Source organism: Pristiophorus japonicus, chromosome 8 (genome assembly GCF_044704955.1).
Source record: "Pristiophorus japonicus isolate sPriJap1 chromosome 8, sPriJap1.hap1, whole genome shotgun sequence".
In the NCBI taxonomy this organism is placed as follows: Eukaryota; Metazoa; Chordata; class Chondrichthyes; family Pristiophoridae; genus Pristiophorus; species Pristiophorus japonicus.
Window position 1 is genome coordinate 95,472,208 of NC_091984.1, and position 21,079 is coordinate 95,493,286.

Genomic DNA, 21,079 nt, shown 5'->3' on the forward strand with positions numbered 1-21,079 from the left:
CCAGCAAATTTGTCAAACATGATTTCCCTTTCATAAAACCATGCTGATTCTGCTTGACTGTATTATGCTTTTCCAAATGTCCTGCTATTGCTTGTTTAATAATGGACTCCAGCATTTTCCCAATGACAGATGTTCGGCTAACTGGTCTATAGTTTCCTGCTTTCCGTCTCCTTTTTTAAATTAGGGCATTACATTTGTGTTTTTCCAATCTGCTGGGACCTCCCCAGAATCCAGGGAAATTTGGTAGATTACAACCAATGTATCCACTATTTTTGCAGCCACTTCTTTTACGACCCTAGGATGCAAGCCATCAGGTCCTTTAGTCCCATTATTTTACCGAGTATATTTTCTTTAGTGACACTGATTGTTATAAGTTCTTTCCTCCCTATAGCCTCTTGATTATCAATTATTGGGGTGTTTCTAGTATCTTCTACCGTGAAGACTGATACAGAATATTTGTTCAAAGTCTCTGCCATTTTCCTATTTTCCATTATTAATTCCCCAGTCTCATCCTCTAAGCTACTCTCTTCCTTTTTATATACATGTAGAAACTCTTTACTATCTGCTTATTTATTTCCTGCTAGTTTACTTTCATAATCTATCTTTCCCCTCTTTATTATTTTTTTAGTTGGCCTTTGCTGGTTTTTAAGTTTCCCAATCCTCTGGCCTCCCACTAATCTTGACCAATTTGTATGCCTTTGTTTTCAATTTGATACCATCCTTTATTTCCTTAGTTAGCCACATATGGTTCTCCCTTCTCTTTCCTTCTCACTGGAATATATTTTTGTTGAGAGTTACAAAATATCTCCTTAAATGTCTGCCACTGCTTATCAACCGTCTTACACTTTAATCTATTTTCCCAGTCCACTTTAACCAACCCTGCCTTCATACCTTTATAATCTCCTTTATTTAAGATCAGGACACGGGTTTGAGATCCAACTTTCTCCCCCTCCAACTGAATTTGAAATTCAATCATGCTATTATTACTCTTTTCTAGAGGATCCTTTACTAGGAGATCATTTATTAATCCTGTCTCATTACACAGTACCAGATCTAAGCTAGCCTGCTCCCTGGTTGGTTCCGCAACGTACTGTTCAAGGAAACCATTCCGGATACACTCTATGAACTATTTCTCAAGGCTACCTTGGCCAATTTGATTCGTCCAATCAATATGATGATTAAAATTGCCCATGATTATTGCCGTTCCTTTATTACAAGCCTCCATTATTTCTTGATTTATACGCCGTCCAACAGTGTAGCTACTGTTAGGGGGCCTGTAGACTACACCCACCAGTGACTTCTTCCCCTTGTTATTTCTTATCTCCACATAAACCGATTCTACAGCTTGATCTTCTGCGCCAATATCATTCCCCACTGCTGCACTAATCTTGTCCTTTATTAACAGAGCTACTCCACCTCCTTTTCCTTTCTGTCTATCCTTCCGAATTGTCAAAACCCCTGAATATTCAGTTCCTAACCTTTGTCACCTTGCAACCACGTCTCTGTAATGGCTATCAATCATACCCATTTGTACCATCAACTCATCTATCTTGTTACGAATGCTGTGTGCATTCAGATAAAGAGCTTTTAATTTTGTTTTTTTACCAGTTTGCCCTGCTTTGACCCCACTTTTTGATACACTCTTATTTCTATACATTCTGTCCCTTCCTGTCACACTCCGGTTACCCCATCTCCATCCTCACCTCCAACAACAAGTGCAAGGAGCTCATGGACTTCTTTATCGGTTTGACCACACCAGAGTCGTCATCATCATAGGCAGTCCCTCGGAATTGAGGAAGACTTGGCTTCCACTCATAGGGCCCAAGTTTCCACAGGATAAAAAACAGGCGCCCCTCCGAGCTGGGCGCCCGTTTTTCGTGCCTAAAACGGCGCCAGAAAAAAAACGCGCTATTCTCGAGCGCTTTGCAGCTCCTTGTCTGTTTGGCGCGGCGCCCGGGGGGGCGGAGCCTACACTCGCGCCGATTTTGTAAGTTGGAGGGGGCGGGTACTATTTAAATTAGTTTTTTTCCTGCCGGCAACACTGCGCGTGCGCGTTGGAGCGTTCGCGCATGCTCAGTGTGAAGAAAACATTGGCATTCGGCCATTTTTGTAGTTCTTTGTAGCTGTTTAATTTTTGAACATTTTTTAATAAAAGCACATTGCCATCAGCACATCAGCACTGAGGCTTCCCTTCTCACTGTCTCCTTCCCCTCCCTCCCCTCCGCGGCAACAAGCCGCTGTCTCCTTCCCCTCCCTCCCCTGCGCGGCAACAAGCCGCTGTCTCCTTCCCCTCCCTCCCCTCCCTCCGCGGCAACAAGCCGCTGTCTCCTTCCCCTCCCTCCCCTCCCTCCGCGGCAACAAGCCGCTGTCTCCTTCCCCTCCCTCCCCTGCGCGGCAACAAGCCGCTGTCTCCTTCCTCTCCCTCCCCGGCAACAAGCCGCTGTCTCCTTCCCCTCCCTCCCCTGCGCGGCAACAAGCCGCTGTCTCCTTCCCCTCCCTCCCCGGCAACAAGCCGCTGTCTCCTTCCCCTCCCTCCCCGGCAACAAGCCGCTGTCTCCTTCCCCTCCCTCCCCTCCCTCCGCGGCAACAAGCCGCTGTCCCCTTCCCCTCCCTCCGCGGCAACAAGCCGCTGTCCCCTTCCCCTCCCTCCCCTCCACGGCAACAAGCCGCTGTCCCCTTCCCCTCCCTCCGCGGCAACAAGCCGCTGTCTCCTTCCCCTCCCTCCCCTCCCTCCCCTCCACGGCAACAAGCCGCTGTCCCCTTCCCCTCCCTCCGCGGCAACAAGCCGCTGTCCCCTTCCCCTCCCTCCCCGGCAACAAGCCGCTGTCTCCTTCCCCTCCCTCCCCTCCCTCCGCGGCAACAAGCCGCTGTCCCCTTCCCCTCCCTCCGCGGCAACAAGCCGCTGTCTCCTTCCCCTCCCTCCCCTCCCTCCCCTCCACGGCAACAAGCCGCTGTCCCCTTCCCCTCCCTCCGCGGCAACAAGCCGCTGTCTCCTTCCCCTCCCTCCGCGGCAACAAGCCGCTGTCTCCTTCCCCTCCCTCCCCTCCCTCCCCTCCACGGCAACAAGCCGCTGTCCCCTTCCCCTCCCTCCGCGGCAACAAGCCGCTGTCTCCTTCCCCTCCCTCCGCGGCAACAAGCCGCTGTCCCCTTCCCCTCCCTCCCCTCCCCTCCACGGCAACAAGCCGCTGTCCCCTTCCCCTCCCACTAAACTGCTGACCAGCCATGTGGCTCCCACGTTAGCTGACATTGTTAACGGTTCTCTCTCCTCGAGTACTGTACCCCTCTCCTACAAATCTGCCAACATTACCCCTCTCCTCAAAAGACCAACCCTTGGCCCCTCCATCCTTGCAAACTACTGCCGCATCTCCAACCTCCCTTTCCTCTCAAGTCCTTGAACGTGCTGTCGCCTCCCAAATCTGTGCACATCTTTCCCGGAACTCCATATTTAAATCCTCCAATCAGGTTTCCACCCTTACCACAGTACCGAAACAGCTCTAATACGATGTCATTTGTGACTTTGATGTGACTGTGACAAAGGCAAACTATCCCTCCTCGTCCTTCTTGTCTTGTCTGCAGCCTTTGACACAGCTGACCATCTATTCTCCTCCAACACCTCTCCACCTGGGTGGGACTGCACTGGTCTGGTTCCATTCTTATATATCTAATCGTAGTCAGAGAATCACCTGCAACAGCATCACTCTCTGCTCCTGCATCATTACCTCTGGTGTCTCCCAACTGACCAACCTCACTCCTCCACCTGAACCATGTCTCTCCATCCGTTCCTGGAAATATTTATTTGTTCATTTTTCAGATCAGGATTTACTCACCGTTACTAGCCAACAGCTCACTGTTACAAACCAACAGCTATTAGAACCTTCAAAAAAGGTTCAGGTAAGGGACTTCTTTATCAAAGCACTTCATGTACAATGAACTAAGACAGCAGTTGTTTTTTTGGACTACGAAATCCAACAAAGAGATAACTGGCTTTTGGTGGTGTTGGTTAAAGGTGGAATGCTGACCAGAACACTAAGAGAAACTTTTGCTTTTCTTCATATAGTGCAATGGATCTTTAAAGCTCAGTGAACCAGTGGAAGAGACCGTTAGAGCCCTGATTTAATATCTCGGCTGAAGGCCCAGACCTCTAATATAGTACTCCCTAATTATTGTAGTAGAGACTAATCTAGGTTATGTTCTCAAGCTCTAGAATGGGGCTTGAACCCACAACTACTGAGTTAAAGTGCTACCAACTTTTTTTTTTATTCGTTCATGGGATGTGGGCGTCGCTGGCAAGACCAGCATTTATTGTTCATCCCTATTTGCCCTTGAGAAGATCGTGGTGAACCGCCATCTTGAACCGCTGCAGTCCATGTAGTGAAGGTACTCCCACAGTGCTGTTAGGGAGGATGTTCTAGGATATTGACCCAGTGACGATGAAGGAAAAGCGATATATTTCCAAGTCAAAATGGTGTGTAACTTGGAGGTGATGGTTTTCTCATGTGCCTGCTGCCCATGTCCTTCAAGGTGTTCATCCTGGTGTGAGGCTGGAGGTCTGTTTGGACGAGGTGGCAGAGTTCTGTGACCACCTCCTTGGTGAGGCGGAGTTATCTAATACACTGCTCCTCGCTTAATTGAAGGTCGGAGAAGTACTCTCAGAATACCCTTGGTGGGTAAGGCCTCCTGGTGAGAGCTCTGATGTCCCTCCTCGCCTCTCTGCGCACATGTTCCCGTCTTTATCGCTGCCTACGCTCCCCTCCGCCGTAGATCCTGGAGGGTGAGCTGACATGGCAGTACAGTTAATGTTGCCAAGTGTAGCAGTTTGATTCTTTGAAGAATAAATGTAGCTACTTTTGAGTTGCCATAATACTCCTGAAACAAAAGAACCTTGAAATTACTGAATGAAACTGTTGCAGTATGTGAAACTGACAAGAAACCACTGAAACTTCACTAACCTGACAACTGAGTGATTAATAATGATCCTTTTAAATAACGTTTCCTGGAGCCATCTTCCTGGTGCTTTAAGCCAGCTCGCCCTGTCGGTCCAGGCACTACGTAAGTGGCGAGAATCAGTTCAGCAGATTGGGCAGTCAGTGAGCGTTGCACACTCACTGATGACACAATTCACCTATTATTGACATTCCAAGCGATACCTCTTTCCGGGGCGCTATGGGGGTGGTGGGATCTGGCAAGCGCCGCTGGATTCGCCTTGACCCGGCAATACTGCTCTAATGTCCGTTAGCACCAACTGCTGTTGCTCATGGGAGGCGCTAAGGGGACCAATTTTTCCCCCAAGGAGTGGAATTGTGGATCTTTTCACAGATCTTTATACTATGATATTTCTTTAGTTGGAAAGTACTGAAGATTATGTAGCCAGAAAGGGTTGGTGTACTGCAAGGGAAATGGTTTGGTTCTGACCTGAATTTTTATTTAAATGATTTGTTCTTGGGAGATGGGTGGGTGTCTTTAACAAGGCCAGCATTTATTGTCCATTCCTAGTTGCCCTTGAGAAGGTGGTGGTGAGCCACCTTCTTGAACTGCTGCAGGGTGTGATGAAGGTACTCCCACAGTGCTGTTAGATAAGGAGTTTGAGGATTTTGATCCAGCGACGCTGAAATTACAGTGATGTATGTCTAAGTCAGGATGGTGTGTCACTTGGAGGGGAATTTGGCAGTGATCGTGTTTGCACATACTTGCTGTCCTTCTAGGTGGGAGAGGCCGCAGATTTGGGCATCAATCTGTTATTTGGTCAACCATCTCTCCCTCTTTTCCTTTCATTGGGCTCCTCATGTCAGCACCATCTATCCTTGACAGGCAATCTTCATCTAGGCTTCTGTCTAATGTACGTGGATGAGAGCAGTTTATTATGGATCTTCCATTGACATTCCTTCGGGTATCATGGGGCACGCGATGCTTCATGACAGAATAACTTATCTCAAAAACCTCTGAGGATGTACTCACATGATGATGCAATACAGTGGAACTTCAGTCGACTGTATAACCTTGCCTTTATTGCACATCTTACCTTGGCTCATGAGTGGAATAGCACTAAATGAAGAAATGCGATTATTCATAAAGAGTGCAGACATGGGTGTTTGTATCACCTTTAATGCCTTAAACAAGTCAAACATTTGACCAATGTAATCCATCTAAGTTCCTGACTGTATAATATAAAATGACATTAGTCTGCAATTTTCTTCCTTGTGCAACAGCGCAAAGCCCACCCTATGCCCCTACCTTCCATTGTCAAAGTGCACTTCAAGTACACGGTGGCTATACGTGTAAAACCAGGGCTGTCACACAATGAACTGTTGGTTGTCATCTGTAAGAAGTTCGGTCTACCGGAGAACAGACTTGGGCTGAGGTACGAGTGCGACTTTTCAAATATTCTTGATAGCGTCATAAAAATGGTTTCTTTTTTACATTTACTTTTCATTTATTGAATTTTTGCACTTATCAAAAAAAGAATTATCAATGAACATAGGAACAAGAGTAGGCCATTTAACCCTTTGAGCCTGTTCCACCATTCAATGAGATCATGGCTGATCTGCAATCTAACTCCATATGCACACCTTTGGCCCCTATCCCTTAATACCTTTGGTTAACAAAAATCTATCAATCTCCAATTTAAAATTAATAATTGATCTAGCATCAATTGCCGTTTGCAGAAGAGAGTTCCAAACTTCTACCGCCCTTTGTATGTAGACGTGTTTCCCAATTTCACTCTTGAAAGGTCTGGCTCTAATTTTTAGACTATGCCCCCAGTCCTAGAATCTCCAACCACCTTATCTGTACCCCTTAATATCCTGAAAACTTTGATCAGATCACCCCTTAACCTTTTAAATTCTAGGGAATACAACTCTAATTTGTGCAATCTCTCCTCGTAACTTAACCCTTGAAGTCTATATTAACCCTTCATCCAAATCTATATTAATGACATATAAGGAGGGATATACTTGCAATGGAGGCAGTTCAGAGAAGGTTCAAGAGGTTGATTCCTGAGATGAAGGGGTTGACTTAAGAAAGGTTGAGTCGATACTCATTGGAATTCAGAAGAATGAGCGGTGATTTTGTTGAAACATATAAGATACTGATGGGGCTCGACAAGGTAGATGCAGAGAGGATGTTTCCACTCGTGGGTGAATCTAGAACTAGGGGGCATAGTTTAAGAATGAGGGGCCGCCCATTTAGAACTGAGATGAGGAGGAATTTCGTCTCAGAGGTTTGTAAATCTGTGGAAGTCGCTGCCCCAGAGAGCTGTGGAGGCTGGGTCATTGAATATATTTAAGATGGAGATAGACAGATTTTTGAATGATAAGGGAGTGAAGGGATATGAGGAGTGGGCAGGGAAGTGGAGCTGAACCCAAGATCAAATCAGCCATGATCTTATTAAGTGGCGGAGCATGTTCGAGGGGCTAAATGGCCTACTCCTGCTCCTATTTATGTTCTTGTGTAAGTCTGGGTATCTGGTAAACCTACGCTACACTCAACTCTAAGGTCAATATATCCTTCCTAAGGTGTGGTGCACAGAACTACTCAAAATACTCCAGATGTGGTTTGAGCAGGGTTTTGTACAGCTGTAGCATAACTTCTACCCCTGCTACTCCAGTCCTCTAGATATAAAGGCCAGCATTTCATCAGCCTATTTGATTATTTTCTGTACCTGTACAATGTCAGGAAATGATACAAGTTTCCTCTAAATTTTATACTGAAAATTGTCATCAGTCACTTTGATCAGGTATAGCACGATATAGATGCAAAGTAAACCTTTTTCCACACGACTGACATACTCTGAATAGGTCCCAACTCTGATCATCTACTGTGTCAACATCACATTTGCATTTTAAAACATCTTTCTAGCCTGAGTTGCACTGCCAGTTTACTTCCAAATTATGGTCAGTGTTGCACGATGGATGTTACACCTGAAACTGAGTTGAGCATGCCCAAACTTATTTCAATTCGGCCATTAACTCAGAAAGATTGGGCTGGATTCAAACTCAAAGAAGTGAAAAGACAATAATCATCCTTCTTATCTTTGCTTCGGCAGTCCCTCGAAGTTGAGGATGACTTGCTTCCACACTAAAATGAGTTCTCAGGTGATTGATGAGTTCAATGCGGGACCTAGTCTCTGTCACAGGTGGGACAGACGGTGGTTGAACAGACGGATGGATGGGGTGCTTGATTTGCCGTGCGCTCCTTCCGCTGTTTGCGCTTGGCTTTCACTTGCTCCCGGCGAAGAGTCGCGAGGGGTTTGGTGCCTTCCCGGATGCTTCTCCTCCACGATGAGCGGTCTTGGGCCAGGGATTCCCAGGTGTCGGCGGGGATGTTGTACTTTTTCAAGGAGGCTTTGAGGGTGTCCTTGAAGCGTTTCCTCTTGCCGTGTCAGAGCTCCGAATAGAGCACTTGTTTTGAGAGTCAAGTATCGGGCATGCGGAGGATGTGGCCCGTCTATCGGAGCTAATTGAGCGTGGTCAATACTACTTCAATGCTGGGGTTGTTGGCCTGAGCGAGAACGCTGACGTTGGTGTGCCTATCCTGCCAATGGATTCGCAGGATCTTGCAGAGGCAGCGTTGGTGGTACTTCTCCAGTGCTTTGAGGTACCTGCTATACATAGTCCATGTCTCTGAAGCATATAGGAGGGTGGGTATCACTACTACTCTGTAGACCATGAGCTTGGTGCCAGGTTTGAGGTCCTCAAACACTCTCTTCCTCAAGCGACCGAGGGCTGCACTGGCATCCTGAAGGCAGTGTTGGACTTCATCAATGTCTGCCCTTGTTGACAGTAGGCTCCCAAGGTACGGAAAATGGTCCACATTGTCCAAGGCCTCTTCGTGGAATTTGATAATCCGGGGGGGGGTGGGGGGGCAGTACTGTATGGCAGGGGCAGGTTGGTAGAGGATCTTTGTCTTATAGATATTTAGTGTAAGGCCCATCCTCTCGTACGCTTCGGTGAAGGTTTGACGATGGTTTAGAGTTTGGCCTCTGAGTGTGCGCAGGCGCAAGTGTGGTCTGCATTCAGTAATTCCATGACCTGGGATGGGACGACCTTGGATCTGGACTGGAGGCGACGGAGGTTGAACAGTTTTCTGTTTGTTCTGTAGATTAACTCCACTCCAGCGGGGAACGTACTGAGCTCACTGCATTACCCAAGCCCCAAAATGAATTTAATTTTAATCCAAACTTCTTTTTACTAAGTTAAATGCCCTCCACTGCAAAGACGGAGCCATCTGTTAGATACTTTCTTAGAGCAGGTCTAGAGTTGTTCGGATCCAGAAGGTGAATTACCATCAGTTTCTCTTTTCTGCGTAAACAATTTCAACTTTTGAGTCATTTGCTGGTAATTTCCTGAGGGCTGCTCCTGCTCCACCATTGTAACTTCACCGAACGTGTAGCAGAAAAGTACATGAAGCACAAAATGTTAGCATGCAGGTACAGCAAGTAATTAGGAAGGCAAATGGAATGTTGGCCTTTATTGCAAGGGGGATAGAGTATAAAAGTAAGGACGTCCTGCTACAACTGTACAGGGCATTGATAAGACCACACCTGGAGTACTGCATACAGTTTTAGTCTCCGTTTTTAAGGATATACTTGCACTGGAGGAAGTTCAGAGAAGGTTCACGAGGTTGATTCCCGAGATGAAAAGTTGTCATATGAAGAAAGGTTGAGCAGGTTGGGCCGAGACTCATTGGAGTTGAGAAGATTGCGAGGTGATCTTACTGAAACATAAAAGATTCTGAGGGGGCGTGACGGGGTAGATGCAAAGAGTATGTTTCCCCTTGTGGGAGAATCTAGAACTAGGGGGCATAGTTTCAGAATAAGGGGTCGCCCATTTAAGATGGACATGAGGAGGGATTTCTTCTGAGGGTCGTGAATCTTTCCAATTCTCTACCCCAGAGAGCTGTGGAGGCTGGGTCATTGAATGTATTTAAGGCGGACATAGACAGATTTTTGAACGATAAGTTAGTCAAGGGTTATGGGGAGCAGGCGGGGAAGTGGGAGCTGAGGCCAGGATCAGATCAGCCATGATCTTATTGAATGATGGTGCAGGCTCGAAGGAAAGAATGGCCTACTCCTGCTCTTATTTCTTATGTTCTTATGCTAGCAGAGTGGGAGCAACTTCAAAAGGAAATTCCCAGCCATTGTAAATGACAGCATTATTATTAGCTACTAGAACAGATCTGGATTTTCTACTGGAATGGGGAAGCAAAGTAAATGTTCTCTTGTAGTGATAGTAATGAACGCTACATGGAGTTCATTCCGAGGAACTTGACTGGATATTGAATCACATGGCTTTCTTCTGGCTTATTTGCAATCATCAGTTTAATCACAAACTTTACCTTACTGCAACAAGAGAAAGATTTGGCAACGTCCTTTGCACGTGGTTCTGTAGTCTGAGATGAAGAATAATAAAACAATTGGAATGTTAGGGTGTACCGAGTACAAATCCAAGATGTTGAGTTAACTCTACATTGATACAGAATATGAAATAAATTCAAAATAAAAACAGAAAATGCTGGGAACACTCAGGTCAGACAGCAAGTGTGGAAAATGTTAGCGTTTCAAGTCTTCTGACCCTACTTTGATTGTGAAAATATGCTGCTCCCTTACACAATGAATGTTGAGTGTATGACTTCAGTCAAAACAGCCCATCACATTTCTAATGCATGAAGAAGAATAAAGGCTTGCATCGAAGACATAATACCGCTAATTATTGGCTCTGTGATGAAGATTGTGAAATACTCACCCACCACAGAAAACAAGCTTCATGAGTGGATTCTATTCCAGATCTATTTTCTTATAAACATATAAAAAACATAAAAATATCAAAACAAAAAGGGTGATTCAGACAATGTAATTTGCTTGCTCATATTTAGCACCCATAGTTTTCATTTCCCCCTTGTGTTATGGATTTAAATTTCTGCTCGGTTAAATCATAATTTTTTGAATGGCACATTCACTGCTGTGCAGAATGGTCGAGGTCCCATCTGTACATTAACCACTTTAGACATTTCTTATGTGATTCAGTTTACAATTGTGTCCATCAGGCTTCTCCCTGGTTCCACATGAACTTCAGAACCTGCTCAAAGTCATCTACTTTGTGATTTTGGCAATAATGATTGTATACCTGCTGCTGCCCCTATTTTTCCACTTACTACCGATTTGGCTTTTGCAGCAGCTTAGCGATTTAGATTGAACACTCCCATCAACTATTAAAGCAAATTACTTGAGTGATTTTGAAATGCTGTTCATAATTTGGTAAACATGTCAGTCATTTGAACCATTTGACGATAACTCTCCCACACTGTTCCACCATACCATTAATACTGAGTCCTTAACCTGCTGTTCTCCTTTTGATCCTATTTTTCCAATACTACTGCTTATTTTTACTATTTGTTTAAAAAAATCTCAGCCCTTGACATAGATTTCCACAAGTGTTGGCAATTTTAAGAGCATGATGACACCAATGTTGAGTCAGGCTCTCTACAACTCTATTTTCCAGTTAAGAGAGATAGAAAATGCCTAATGTCTTTTGTAAGTGCTGGAAAACGGGTGATTGGGGGAGGCAGAGAAAGAATGGCCACAAATGTGCAACCTGCTTGTCTGAAGTTTTGACATAGCTTAAGTAACAATGTGCTTTCCATCTCTAATGATTCTTCCTGCCAGTTACAAGGCACAAGAGGGCGGTGAGCTCATTCCCATTACCAGTGAAACCAAAATGAAGAATGCGTGGAGTGAGGTCAGGAATCAGCATTTGACCATTTGGTGCAAGTTTCTAGAGGTGAGAGATAATTATTCGTATCGTAAATATTCACATGATGTTTTTCTTATGTTATTTTCCTCAAAGCTTGTGGCTCTTTTAAATAACATGAGATTTTTATTCATCTTTCCACACTAGGTAAAAGCACTATATGACTATGAGGTCTCTGACCCTGCTGATCTGGGGTTTCAAGAAGGTGACATCATCCAAGTCTTAGCACAAGGTGAGAATCATAAGGTACCACTTCAAAAAAAAGGATGTAAAGATAAACCCAGCAACTACAAGCCAGTCAGCTTAACTTCAGTGGTGAGGAAGCTTTTAGAAACAATAATGCGGGACAAAATTAACAGTCACTTAGACAAGTATGGATTAATTAAGCAAATCGTGTTTAACCAACTTAATTGAATTTTTTGATGAGGTAACAGATAGGGTTGATGAGGGCAATGCGATTGATGTAGTGTACATGGACTTCCAAAAGACATTTGATTAAGTGCCACATAATTAGCTTGCCAGCAAAGTTGAAGCTCATGGAATAAAAGGGACAGTGGCAGCATGGATACGAAATTGGCTAAGTGATTTTGCGCCAGGCGTGGAGGCCCGGCCCCACCCTACTCGCTAAACAATGCGCTCCACTTCCTTTCCGGTGGCGCCTAGCAGAGCGGACGTGTGGGAGCGGAGCGGAGCGCTGTGCACTGGGCCGTGTAGCGCTGCGCTCTCTCCTCCCCACAGGAACTCTTCCCTTCAATAAACAGAAGGGACCAAGCTTCAAACTCTGAGCTTCCCTGGGGGAGCGGGAGTGGGGAGAGGGAGCGGGAAAGAGGGGAGCAGGGGGAGAGGGAAGAGGGGCAGCGGGGAGCAGGTGAGAGGGACAGAGGGGAGAGTGGGGAGCGGGGAGAGGGAAGAGCGGAGAAGGGCAGCGGGGATAGGGGGAGCGGGGAGAGGGGAACGGGGCAGTGGGGAGTGGGGGAGAGGGGAAGAGAGAGGAGAGGAGAGGAGAGGAGAGGAGCAGGGAGAGGGAGCGGGTAGAGGAGGGGAGCGGGGGGGTGGGGAGAGGGGGAGTAGGGAAAGGGGGAGTGGGGAGAGGGCAGCGGGGAGCGGGCTTGCCGAGCCGTGTCTCAAGCAGCGTGCCGGGCTGATCGATCGCGGCACGGACCCCGCGTTCAAATATTCTTTTAAAAAAAAAATTTGGCGGTGCAGGCTAGAAGGGCCGAATGGCCTACTCCTGCACCTATTTTCTATGTTTCTATGTGACAGGAAACAGAGTAGTGGTGAACGGTTGTTTTTTGGACTGGAGGAAGGTATTCCCCAAGGATCGGGACTAGGACCACTGTTTTTCTTGATATATATTAATGATTTGGCCTTGGGTGTACAGGGCACTATTTCAAAATTTGCAGATGAAACAAAACTTGGAAGTAGAGTGAACAGTGAGGAGGATAGGGGTAGACTTCAAGAGGACATGGAAAAGCTGGTGGAATGGGCGGACACGTGGCAGATGACAAAGTTTGAGGTGATACATTTTGGCAGGAAGAACGAGGAGAGGCAATATAAACGAACGGATACAATTCTAAAAGGGTTGCAGGAACAGAGAGACCTTGAGTATATGTGCACAAATCGTTGAAGATGGCACGACAGGTTGAGAAAGCAGTTAAAAAAGCATAGGGGATCCTGGGCTTTATAAATAGAGGTAGAGAGTACAAAAGTGATGATGAACCTTATAAAACACTGCCACAACTGGGGTATTGTGTCCAATTCTGGGCACTGCACTTTAGAAAGGATGTGAAGGCTTTAGAGAGGGTGCAGAAAAGATTTACAAGAATGGTTCCAGGGATGAGGGACTTCAGTTGCATGGAGAAACTGGGGTTGTTCTCCTTAGAGCAGAGATGATCGAGAGGAGATTTGATAGAGGTCTTCAAAATCATGAGGGGTCTAAACAGAGTAGAGATAAACTGTTCTCATTGGCACAAGGATCGAGAACCGGAGGACACAGGTTTAAGGTGATTGGCAGAAGGTCCAAAGGCGACATGAGGGAAAACCTTTTTTATGCAGGAAGTGGTTATGATCTAGAATGCACTTCCAGAAAGGGTGGTGGAGGCAGATTCAATTGTGGCTTTCAAAAGGGAATTAGATAAGTAGCTGAAAGAAAAAAATTTGCAGGGCTACGAAGGGCGGGGGTTGGGACTAGCTGAACTGCTCTTGTAGAGAGTCGGCACGAGCTTGACGGGCTGAATGGCCTCTACTGTGTTGTAAAGTTCTATGATTAGTTAAGGTTTTGGAATGCTAAATATGTATCATGAGGTTTTTGTTGGCGATCCCTCTAATGCAAGTTTTTTGGACCTGCTATTTTGTTAGTGGTTTGTAAGTGTATACAATAAATCTAGCATCTGATATTCAAAGTACACGCATCTAAAGTGCCACTTTTGTGTATTCACATTGACTGTGAATTTTTTTTTAAACATAGGCAGTTAAACAATCATTGACCTCAGGAAAAAAAACACTCACATAAATACATGGAAACACAAAGAAGTTGCTACATGGAAACAGGCCATTTACCCTTCATGTCAGCAATTAGTTCTAATTGTATTTATTCACTCTGTTCCCATTATCTCTAACTCTTTTCCTTTGATCATCTATCTCACTTTGAATGTTGCTTCAACCACCAACTCTGGAAGTGAAAATATAATAGTCAGCATGGATTCCAAATGGGAAGGTCATGCTTGACCAGTATATTGAATTATTTGAAGTAATCAAAAGAGTAGACAAGGGTAATTTGGTAGATGCAATACATTTATATTTTCAAAAGGCCTTCGATAAGGAGATTCATGACTAAAGTCAGAGCATGTGGAGTCAGGGGACAGGTACCAGAATGCATAGCAAGCTGGCTATAAAGCAAAAAACAGTGAGAGGTTAAGCATAGTTACTCACTGGCAAAAGGTGGGAAGTGGCGTTTCACCGGGGTCGGTGCTGGGACCACCGGTGCTCACCATTTACAATAATGATTTGGACTCTGGAATCAGAAGTACAATTTCAAAATGTGCGGATGATTAAATTGGGAGGTGTAGTTAATACAAAGGTAGAATGCAACAAAATACAGAAAGACAGCTTGTAGAATGGGCATGTAATTGACAAATGATTTTCAATATAGATAAGTGTGAGGTGGTGCATTTTGGTAGGCAGAATTAAAGTCACATACTGCTTGGATAAGAATCTAAATGGGGTAAAGAAACAAAGGGATCTAGGGGTACAGATACACAAATCACTAAATGTAATGCCATTTAAAAAAAAAAAGCAAACCCAAGCATTGGCGCTCATTTCTAGAGGGTTAGAATTGAAAAGCAAAGAAGTTATGTTAAACTTGTATCGAACCTTGGTTAGACCACACTTGGGATAACTGTGGTCTGGTCTCCATATTATGAAAAGGATACAGAGGCATTGAAAAAAGATTCATAAGGATGACATCATTATCAGGAAATGCTGAACAGGCTGGAATCTTTTCTTTAGAAAAGAGAAGGCTGAGGGATGACCTGATAGATAGAGTTTGATAGGATAGACGTAGAGAAAATGTTTCCACTTGCGGACAAGTCCAAAACTAAAGGTCATAAATATAAGAAAGTCATTAATAAATCCAATAGGAAATTCAGGAGAAACTATTTACCCATAGATTGGAACATGCTACCACAAGGAGTACTTGAGGCAAATAGCAGATGTATTTAAGGGAAATGTAGGTGATGGAGAAAGGAATAGGATATGCTGATAGGGTTAGATGAAGTAGAGTAGGAAGTTTGTGTGGAGCATAAATGCCAGCATAGACCAATTGGAGTTGAATGGCCTGCCTGTTTCTGTGCTGTACGGCCATAGAATTACATTGAATATATAGCACAGAAAGTCCATGCTAGTGTTTATGCTCCACCCGAGCCTCCTCCGTTCCTTCCTCATCTAACCCTCCCTTTAAATATTTATACTATTCACCTCAACCACTCCCTGTGGTAGCGAGTTCCACATTCTCACCACTCTGGATAAAGAAGTCTCTTCTGAATTCCCTATTTGATTTCTTGGTGACTATCTTATATTGATGGCCTCTAGTTGTGCTCTCCCCACAAGTGGAAACATTCTCTCTTGTCTACACTATCTTTTCATAATTTTAAAGACCTCTATTAGGTCACCCCTCAGCCTTCTCTTTTCAAGGGAAAGGAGACCCAAGCCTGTTCATCCTTTCCTTATATGTATAACTTCACAGTTCTTGTATCATCGATGGAAACAATTTTTTTGCACCCTCTCCAGTGCCTCTATATCCTTTCTATAAAATAGTGACCTGAATTGTACTCCATGTATGGTCTAACCAAGGTTCGACACAAGTTTAGAATAACTTCTCTACTTTTCTCTCTAGATGGAAATAAATCCTAGAACGTTGTTTTTTTTTGTTATGGCCTTATTATGCTGCATCTCTACTTTGTGATTTGTGAATTTGTAATCCTGAGGTACCTTTGCTCCTCTCCCACATTTAGATTCTTATTTTCCAAGTAATATGCGATCATACTTTTCCTACCAAAATGTAATACCTCACACTTATCGGTGTTGAAATTAATTTCCCAATTATATGTGCCCATTCTGCAAGTTTTTTAATGTCTTCGTGTAATTTCTTGCAGTGCTCCTGAGAGTTGACTATCCCTCCCAATTTGATGTCATCCGCAAATTTAGATATTGTTTTTGATTCCGAAGTCTAAATCGCTGATTTAAATTGTGAACTACATTGATGAAAGTGCAAAAAAGATGAATTTTGCAGTTTCTCTTGCTTTCTATTCTAAATCTTACATTTATTCTGACATTTCATTCCGTTCATTAAACCACTAGAAACAGTCTGCTTCTATTTACCGTATCGCATCCTTTCATAATTTTAAACACCCATAATTTGTGTTGTTTTAATGAAAAAAGACCCAATTTTGCCTTTTTCACATTTTCCCTCATACCCAGCAGCATTCTAGGGAATTTGAGTTGTACCCTTTCTAAAAGCCTCAATATCCTTCCTATACTATACAGTACTCTGATAACTGAGCTCGAGGTTTCATTTATACTTCTTGCATAAAACCTAGGATTTCATTAGCTGCTTTTTTACAGCCTTATTAACCGGAGGTGCTATCTTTAATGTCCCACCTGTACCGCCAATTCCCTCTGCTCATCCACAGCACTGAGCTCACTTCCATTCAGAGTACAGTGCTGTTATTTTACGAAAATGCATAATCTCACATTTACAGACATTAAATTCCATCTGACACTTTTATCCATTCCATCCAGCTTATTAATATCCTTTTCCAGGTTTGGGTTTCACGATTGCGGCCTTGGGCAGATGCTATGGGTACATCTGTAAATTTCAACAGCACTCCCTCTAGACCTATATCCAGATTATTGATTACACAGTAAACAGAAGTACTTTGAAAAACTGCCCGCAACTCCTACTTTCTTGCTCCCTTCTAACTAATTTTTAATCTAGTTTATTATCCTTCCTCATGATCCTAGGATGTATCGAGTCAGGCCCTGGCACTTTGTCTTTCTTTAGCTTAACTTATCTAAAATGTCCTTTTCTCCATCATAATCACACTCAACCACTTCAGGATTCACCTCCTCTTGAAGATATTCTTCTCTTTAGTAAATACCGATGCAAAGCATTTCTTAAATACCTCTGCCATTTTTTGATCACTATCTTCAAATTGACAATTTTCTCCTCATGGGGTGCCAATTCATTTTTAACAAATCTCTTTTTATTTATATTCTTTACTGTTCATTTTGAAAAATGTTTTCCCCATACACCCAGTTAGCTTTCCTTATCCTGATCTTAACCTCTATTATTCTTGTAATCCTCATAAACCCTCTCCAATTTTAATTGGCTTCTAATCTCTAATTATCTATAGAAGCCTAAAACTACTAGCACTTCCATTCTTGAAAAGTAACAAATATTTACATGTCTACTTTTTAACCAGTGGTAAATACAGTTCCAAGTTAGCAAATATAGGGGAACTAAAGGATTATGAAATTATGAAACCAAAATAAATTCTAAGAGCATCCACATATACTGAAGATCACAAATGTACTTTTCTTTCATGTCAAACTTAAGAAATCTCTCATTTCAGCATTGTGCTTAAACATACTTTCATTGCTTTGCCTTCTCTCCACAGTAAATACCAACTGGCTGGAAGGACAACACAAAGGAAACACGGGCATCTTCCCAGCAACCCTCGTCAAAGAATTAAGCATGGCTGAAATAATGAATTCAGGAATGTAAAATAAATGCAAACGCGTGCGCTGATTTTGAAGTGGTCCCTTTCTCCTAGGTCGATTACTAGAATGATTATCTACAGATGATGAAAAAGTTTGTGGTTTGAATTTCTAAAATTGTTTTATTTGAACACTGAAGTCGATTCAGCTCGTGTTTGGACTCTTCACTGCTCCAAAAAAACAGATTGGGAAAATAATGCTAAGTTTTCCATTATTTGAGTGTTGTGTTGCAAGACAGTGCAACTTAGTGTGGCTAGTCACACTCAAAACTGCAATGATACAAGATCAGTAAGTACAGTATAATTACACTGTAGATCTTCAGACATAGGAAATACAGCACAGTAACAGGCCATTCGGCCTAACCAGTCCATGCCAGCGTTTATGCTCCACCCCAGCCTTCTGTCTTTCCTCATCTAACTTTATCAGCGTAACCCTCTATTCTCTTCTCCCTCATATGCTTATCTAGCCTCCTCTTAAATGCATCTATACTATTCGCTTCAACCACTCCCTGTGGTAGCAAGTTCAACATTTTCACCACACTGGGTGAAGAAATCTCCCCATTTGATTTCTTGATGATGATCTTATATTGATGGCCTCAATTATGTTCTTCCCCACAAGTGGAAACACTCTCCATCAAAACCTTTCATAATTTTAAAGACCTCTATTTGGTCACCCCTCTTTTTTTTCTCTTAAAAAGAGAAGACAGAGACCCAGCCTGTTCATTCTTTCCTGATGGGTATAACCTTGCATTTCTGGTATTACCCTTAAATCTTTTTTTGTATCCTCACCAGTGCCTCTATATCTTTTTTATAATATGGCGGCCAGAATAACACACACACTACTTAGTGTTGTCTAACCAAAGTTTGATACAAGTGCAGCATAACTTCTCTACTTTTCAAATCTATCCCTCTAGAAATAAACCCTAGTGCTTGGTTTGCTTTTTTGTGGTCTTATTAACCTGCATCGTTACTTTTAGCGATATGTGTATTTGTACCCCGAGATCCCTTTGCTCTTCTAATCCATTTAGATTCTTATTTTCCAATATGTGATCTTTTTTTCCTACCAAAAAGTATTACCTCACACTTGTGTTGAAATTCATTTCCCACTTGTATGCCCATTCTGCAAGTTTATTAATGTCATCTTGGAATTTGTTGCAGTGCTCCTCAGTATTGACTATCTCCCTTCCAATTTAGTGTCATCTGCAAATTTAGAAATTGTGTTTGATTCCAGTCTAAATCGTTAATATAAATTGTGAACAACATTGGTCTCAGCACTGATCCTTAGCTACTCTTTACCCTCTGCTTTCAGTCTTGAAGCCAGCTAGCTATCCATTCTGCATTCCCTGACCTTTTTCATTTGTCTATTATGTGGTATCTTAAAGACCTTTTGGAAATCTAGATAAATTACATCTACTGGATTACCCATGTCTATTCTCTTGGTTACCTCTTCAAAGAATTCAGTGAGATTGGTCAAGCAAGACTTTCTCTTTTGAATTCCATGCTGACTATTCATTATTATATTTTTGGTTTCGAGATGTTTTTTTATTTTTTCCTTTAGTAGAAAATTCCATTACTTTTCCTATCACCGTATGTTAAGCTGACTGGTCATAGTTCCCTGGACATGTTCTATCTTCCTTCTTAAATACAGGTATTATGTTAGCTGTCCTCTGGCACTACATGTTTTTTTAACAAATTATTAAATGTGTTGCAATGCCTCTGCTATCTCTTCCATAGATTCTTTAAAAATGTGTGGATGTAATCTGTCCAGACCAGGGGTTTTACCCTCTTTTAATTAGTTTATTAAATATTTATTTTTATTTTAAATGTGGTATCTCATATTCCGATGTCATGCCCACCTGTTCTATCTCCCCGGTAAACACTGAAGCAAAATAATTATTTAATATTTCTGCCATTTCACTATCGCTATCCGTGATTTTATCCTGACCATCCCAACTTTCCTTTTTTATTTATGTGCCTGTAGAATATTTGATTTATGTTCCTTGCTAATTTAATTTCATACTTCCTTTTTGCCTTCCTAGTTGTTTTGTTGAATTCTCTCTTAATCTCTTCATATTTTCCCTTGTGCCTTATGCTCGCCCCTGCTATCCATGTACTTAGTGTATGCCTCTTTTCCTTAATTTTTCCCTGGTCTTTTATTCATCCATGGTGTCTCATTAGAGTTGAACTTGTTCTTGTTTTTTTAACGGAATATATTTTTCCTGGACTCTGTTGAACACAATTTTAAATGTTTCCCATTGGTGTTCTACATCATTGTTTGCCAATATTGTCAATTTTATATTCTCAGCCCCTCAAAATCAGCTTCTCTCTAATCTTATTACCCTGGTCTTCGTCATACTTATGTGCTGCCATTTCTATATCACTGTGTTTGAGTTATTTAATTAAAGTTTATGGATTTAATTAACTTCGCTTATAGTTGATTTTTTTTTAGCTAATTACTAGATCTAGTTTAAGTTATAGGTCGATGAAATTAAATATTTACCTGTAACACAAAGCACTACAAGTATTGGAGGCAAAAAGCAGCACCTCCTTCCTCCTGTGCTCCGAATTCTCACTCTCCAATTTCCAAACTTGGACAACATCTAACTGCTCAAAACATCTAGATAGAAATAGTGCAATCAAGCAGACGCAGCATGGATTCATGAAGGGGAAATCATGTTTAACTAATTTACTGGAATTCTTTGAGGATATAACGAGCATGGTGGATAGAGGTGTACCGATGGATGTGGTGTATTTAGATTTCCAAAAGGCATTCGATAAGGTGCCACACAAAAGGTTACTGCAGAAGATAGAAGTACGCGGAGTCAGAGGAAATGTATTAGTATGGATAGAGAATTGGCTGGCGAACAGAAAGCAGAGAGTCGGGATAAATGGGTCCTTTTCGGGTTGGAAATCGGTGGTTAGTGGTGTGCCACAGGGATCGGTGCTGGGACCACAACTGTTTATAATATACATAGATGACCTGGAAGAGGGGACAGAGTGTAGTGTAACAAAATTTGCAGATGACACAAAGATTAGTGGGAAAGCGGGTTGTGTAGAGGA

The 21,079-nt window shown here is 42.9% G+C and overlaps 1 protein-coding gene across 1 annotated transcript in view; it reads left to right on the forward strand.

Moving 5' to 3' along the window:
• ncf2 (neutrophil cytosolic factor 2) overlaps positions 1 to 20,441 on the forward strand; it is a 67,277-nt gene extending 46,836 nt beyond the window's left edge. The window contains exons 11-15 of the mRNA XM_070887122.1: positions 3,812 to 3,891; positions 6,207 to 6,358; positions 11,660 to 11,774; positions 11,892 to 11,976; positions 17,921 to 20,441. Coding sequence (XP_070743223.1) covers positions 3,812 to 3,891; positions 6,207 to 6,358; positions 11,660 to 11,774; positions 11,892 to 11,976; positions 17,921 to 18,027 — 539 coding nt within the window. The 3' untranslated portion in view covers positions 18,028 to 20,441. The remainder of the gene's footprint in view (positions 1 to 3,811; positions 3,892 to 6,206; positions 6,359 to 11,659; positions 11,775 to 11,891; positions 11,977 to 17,920) is intronic.
• The last annotated feature ends 638 nt before the right edge of the window (positions 20,442 to 21,079 follow it).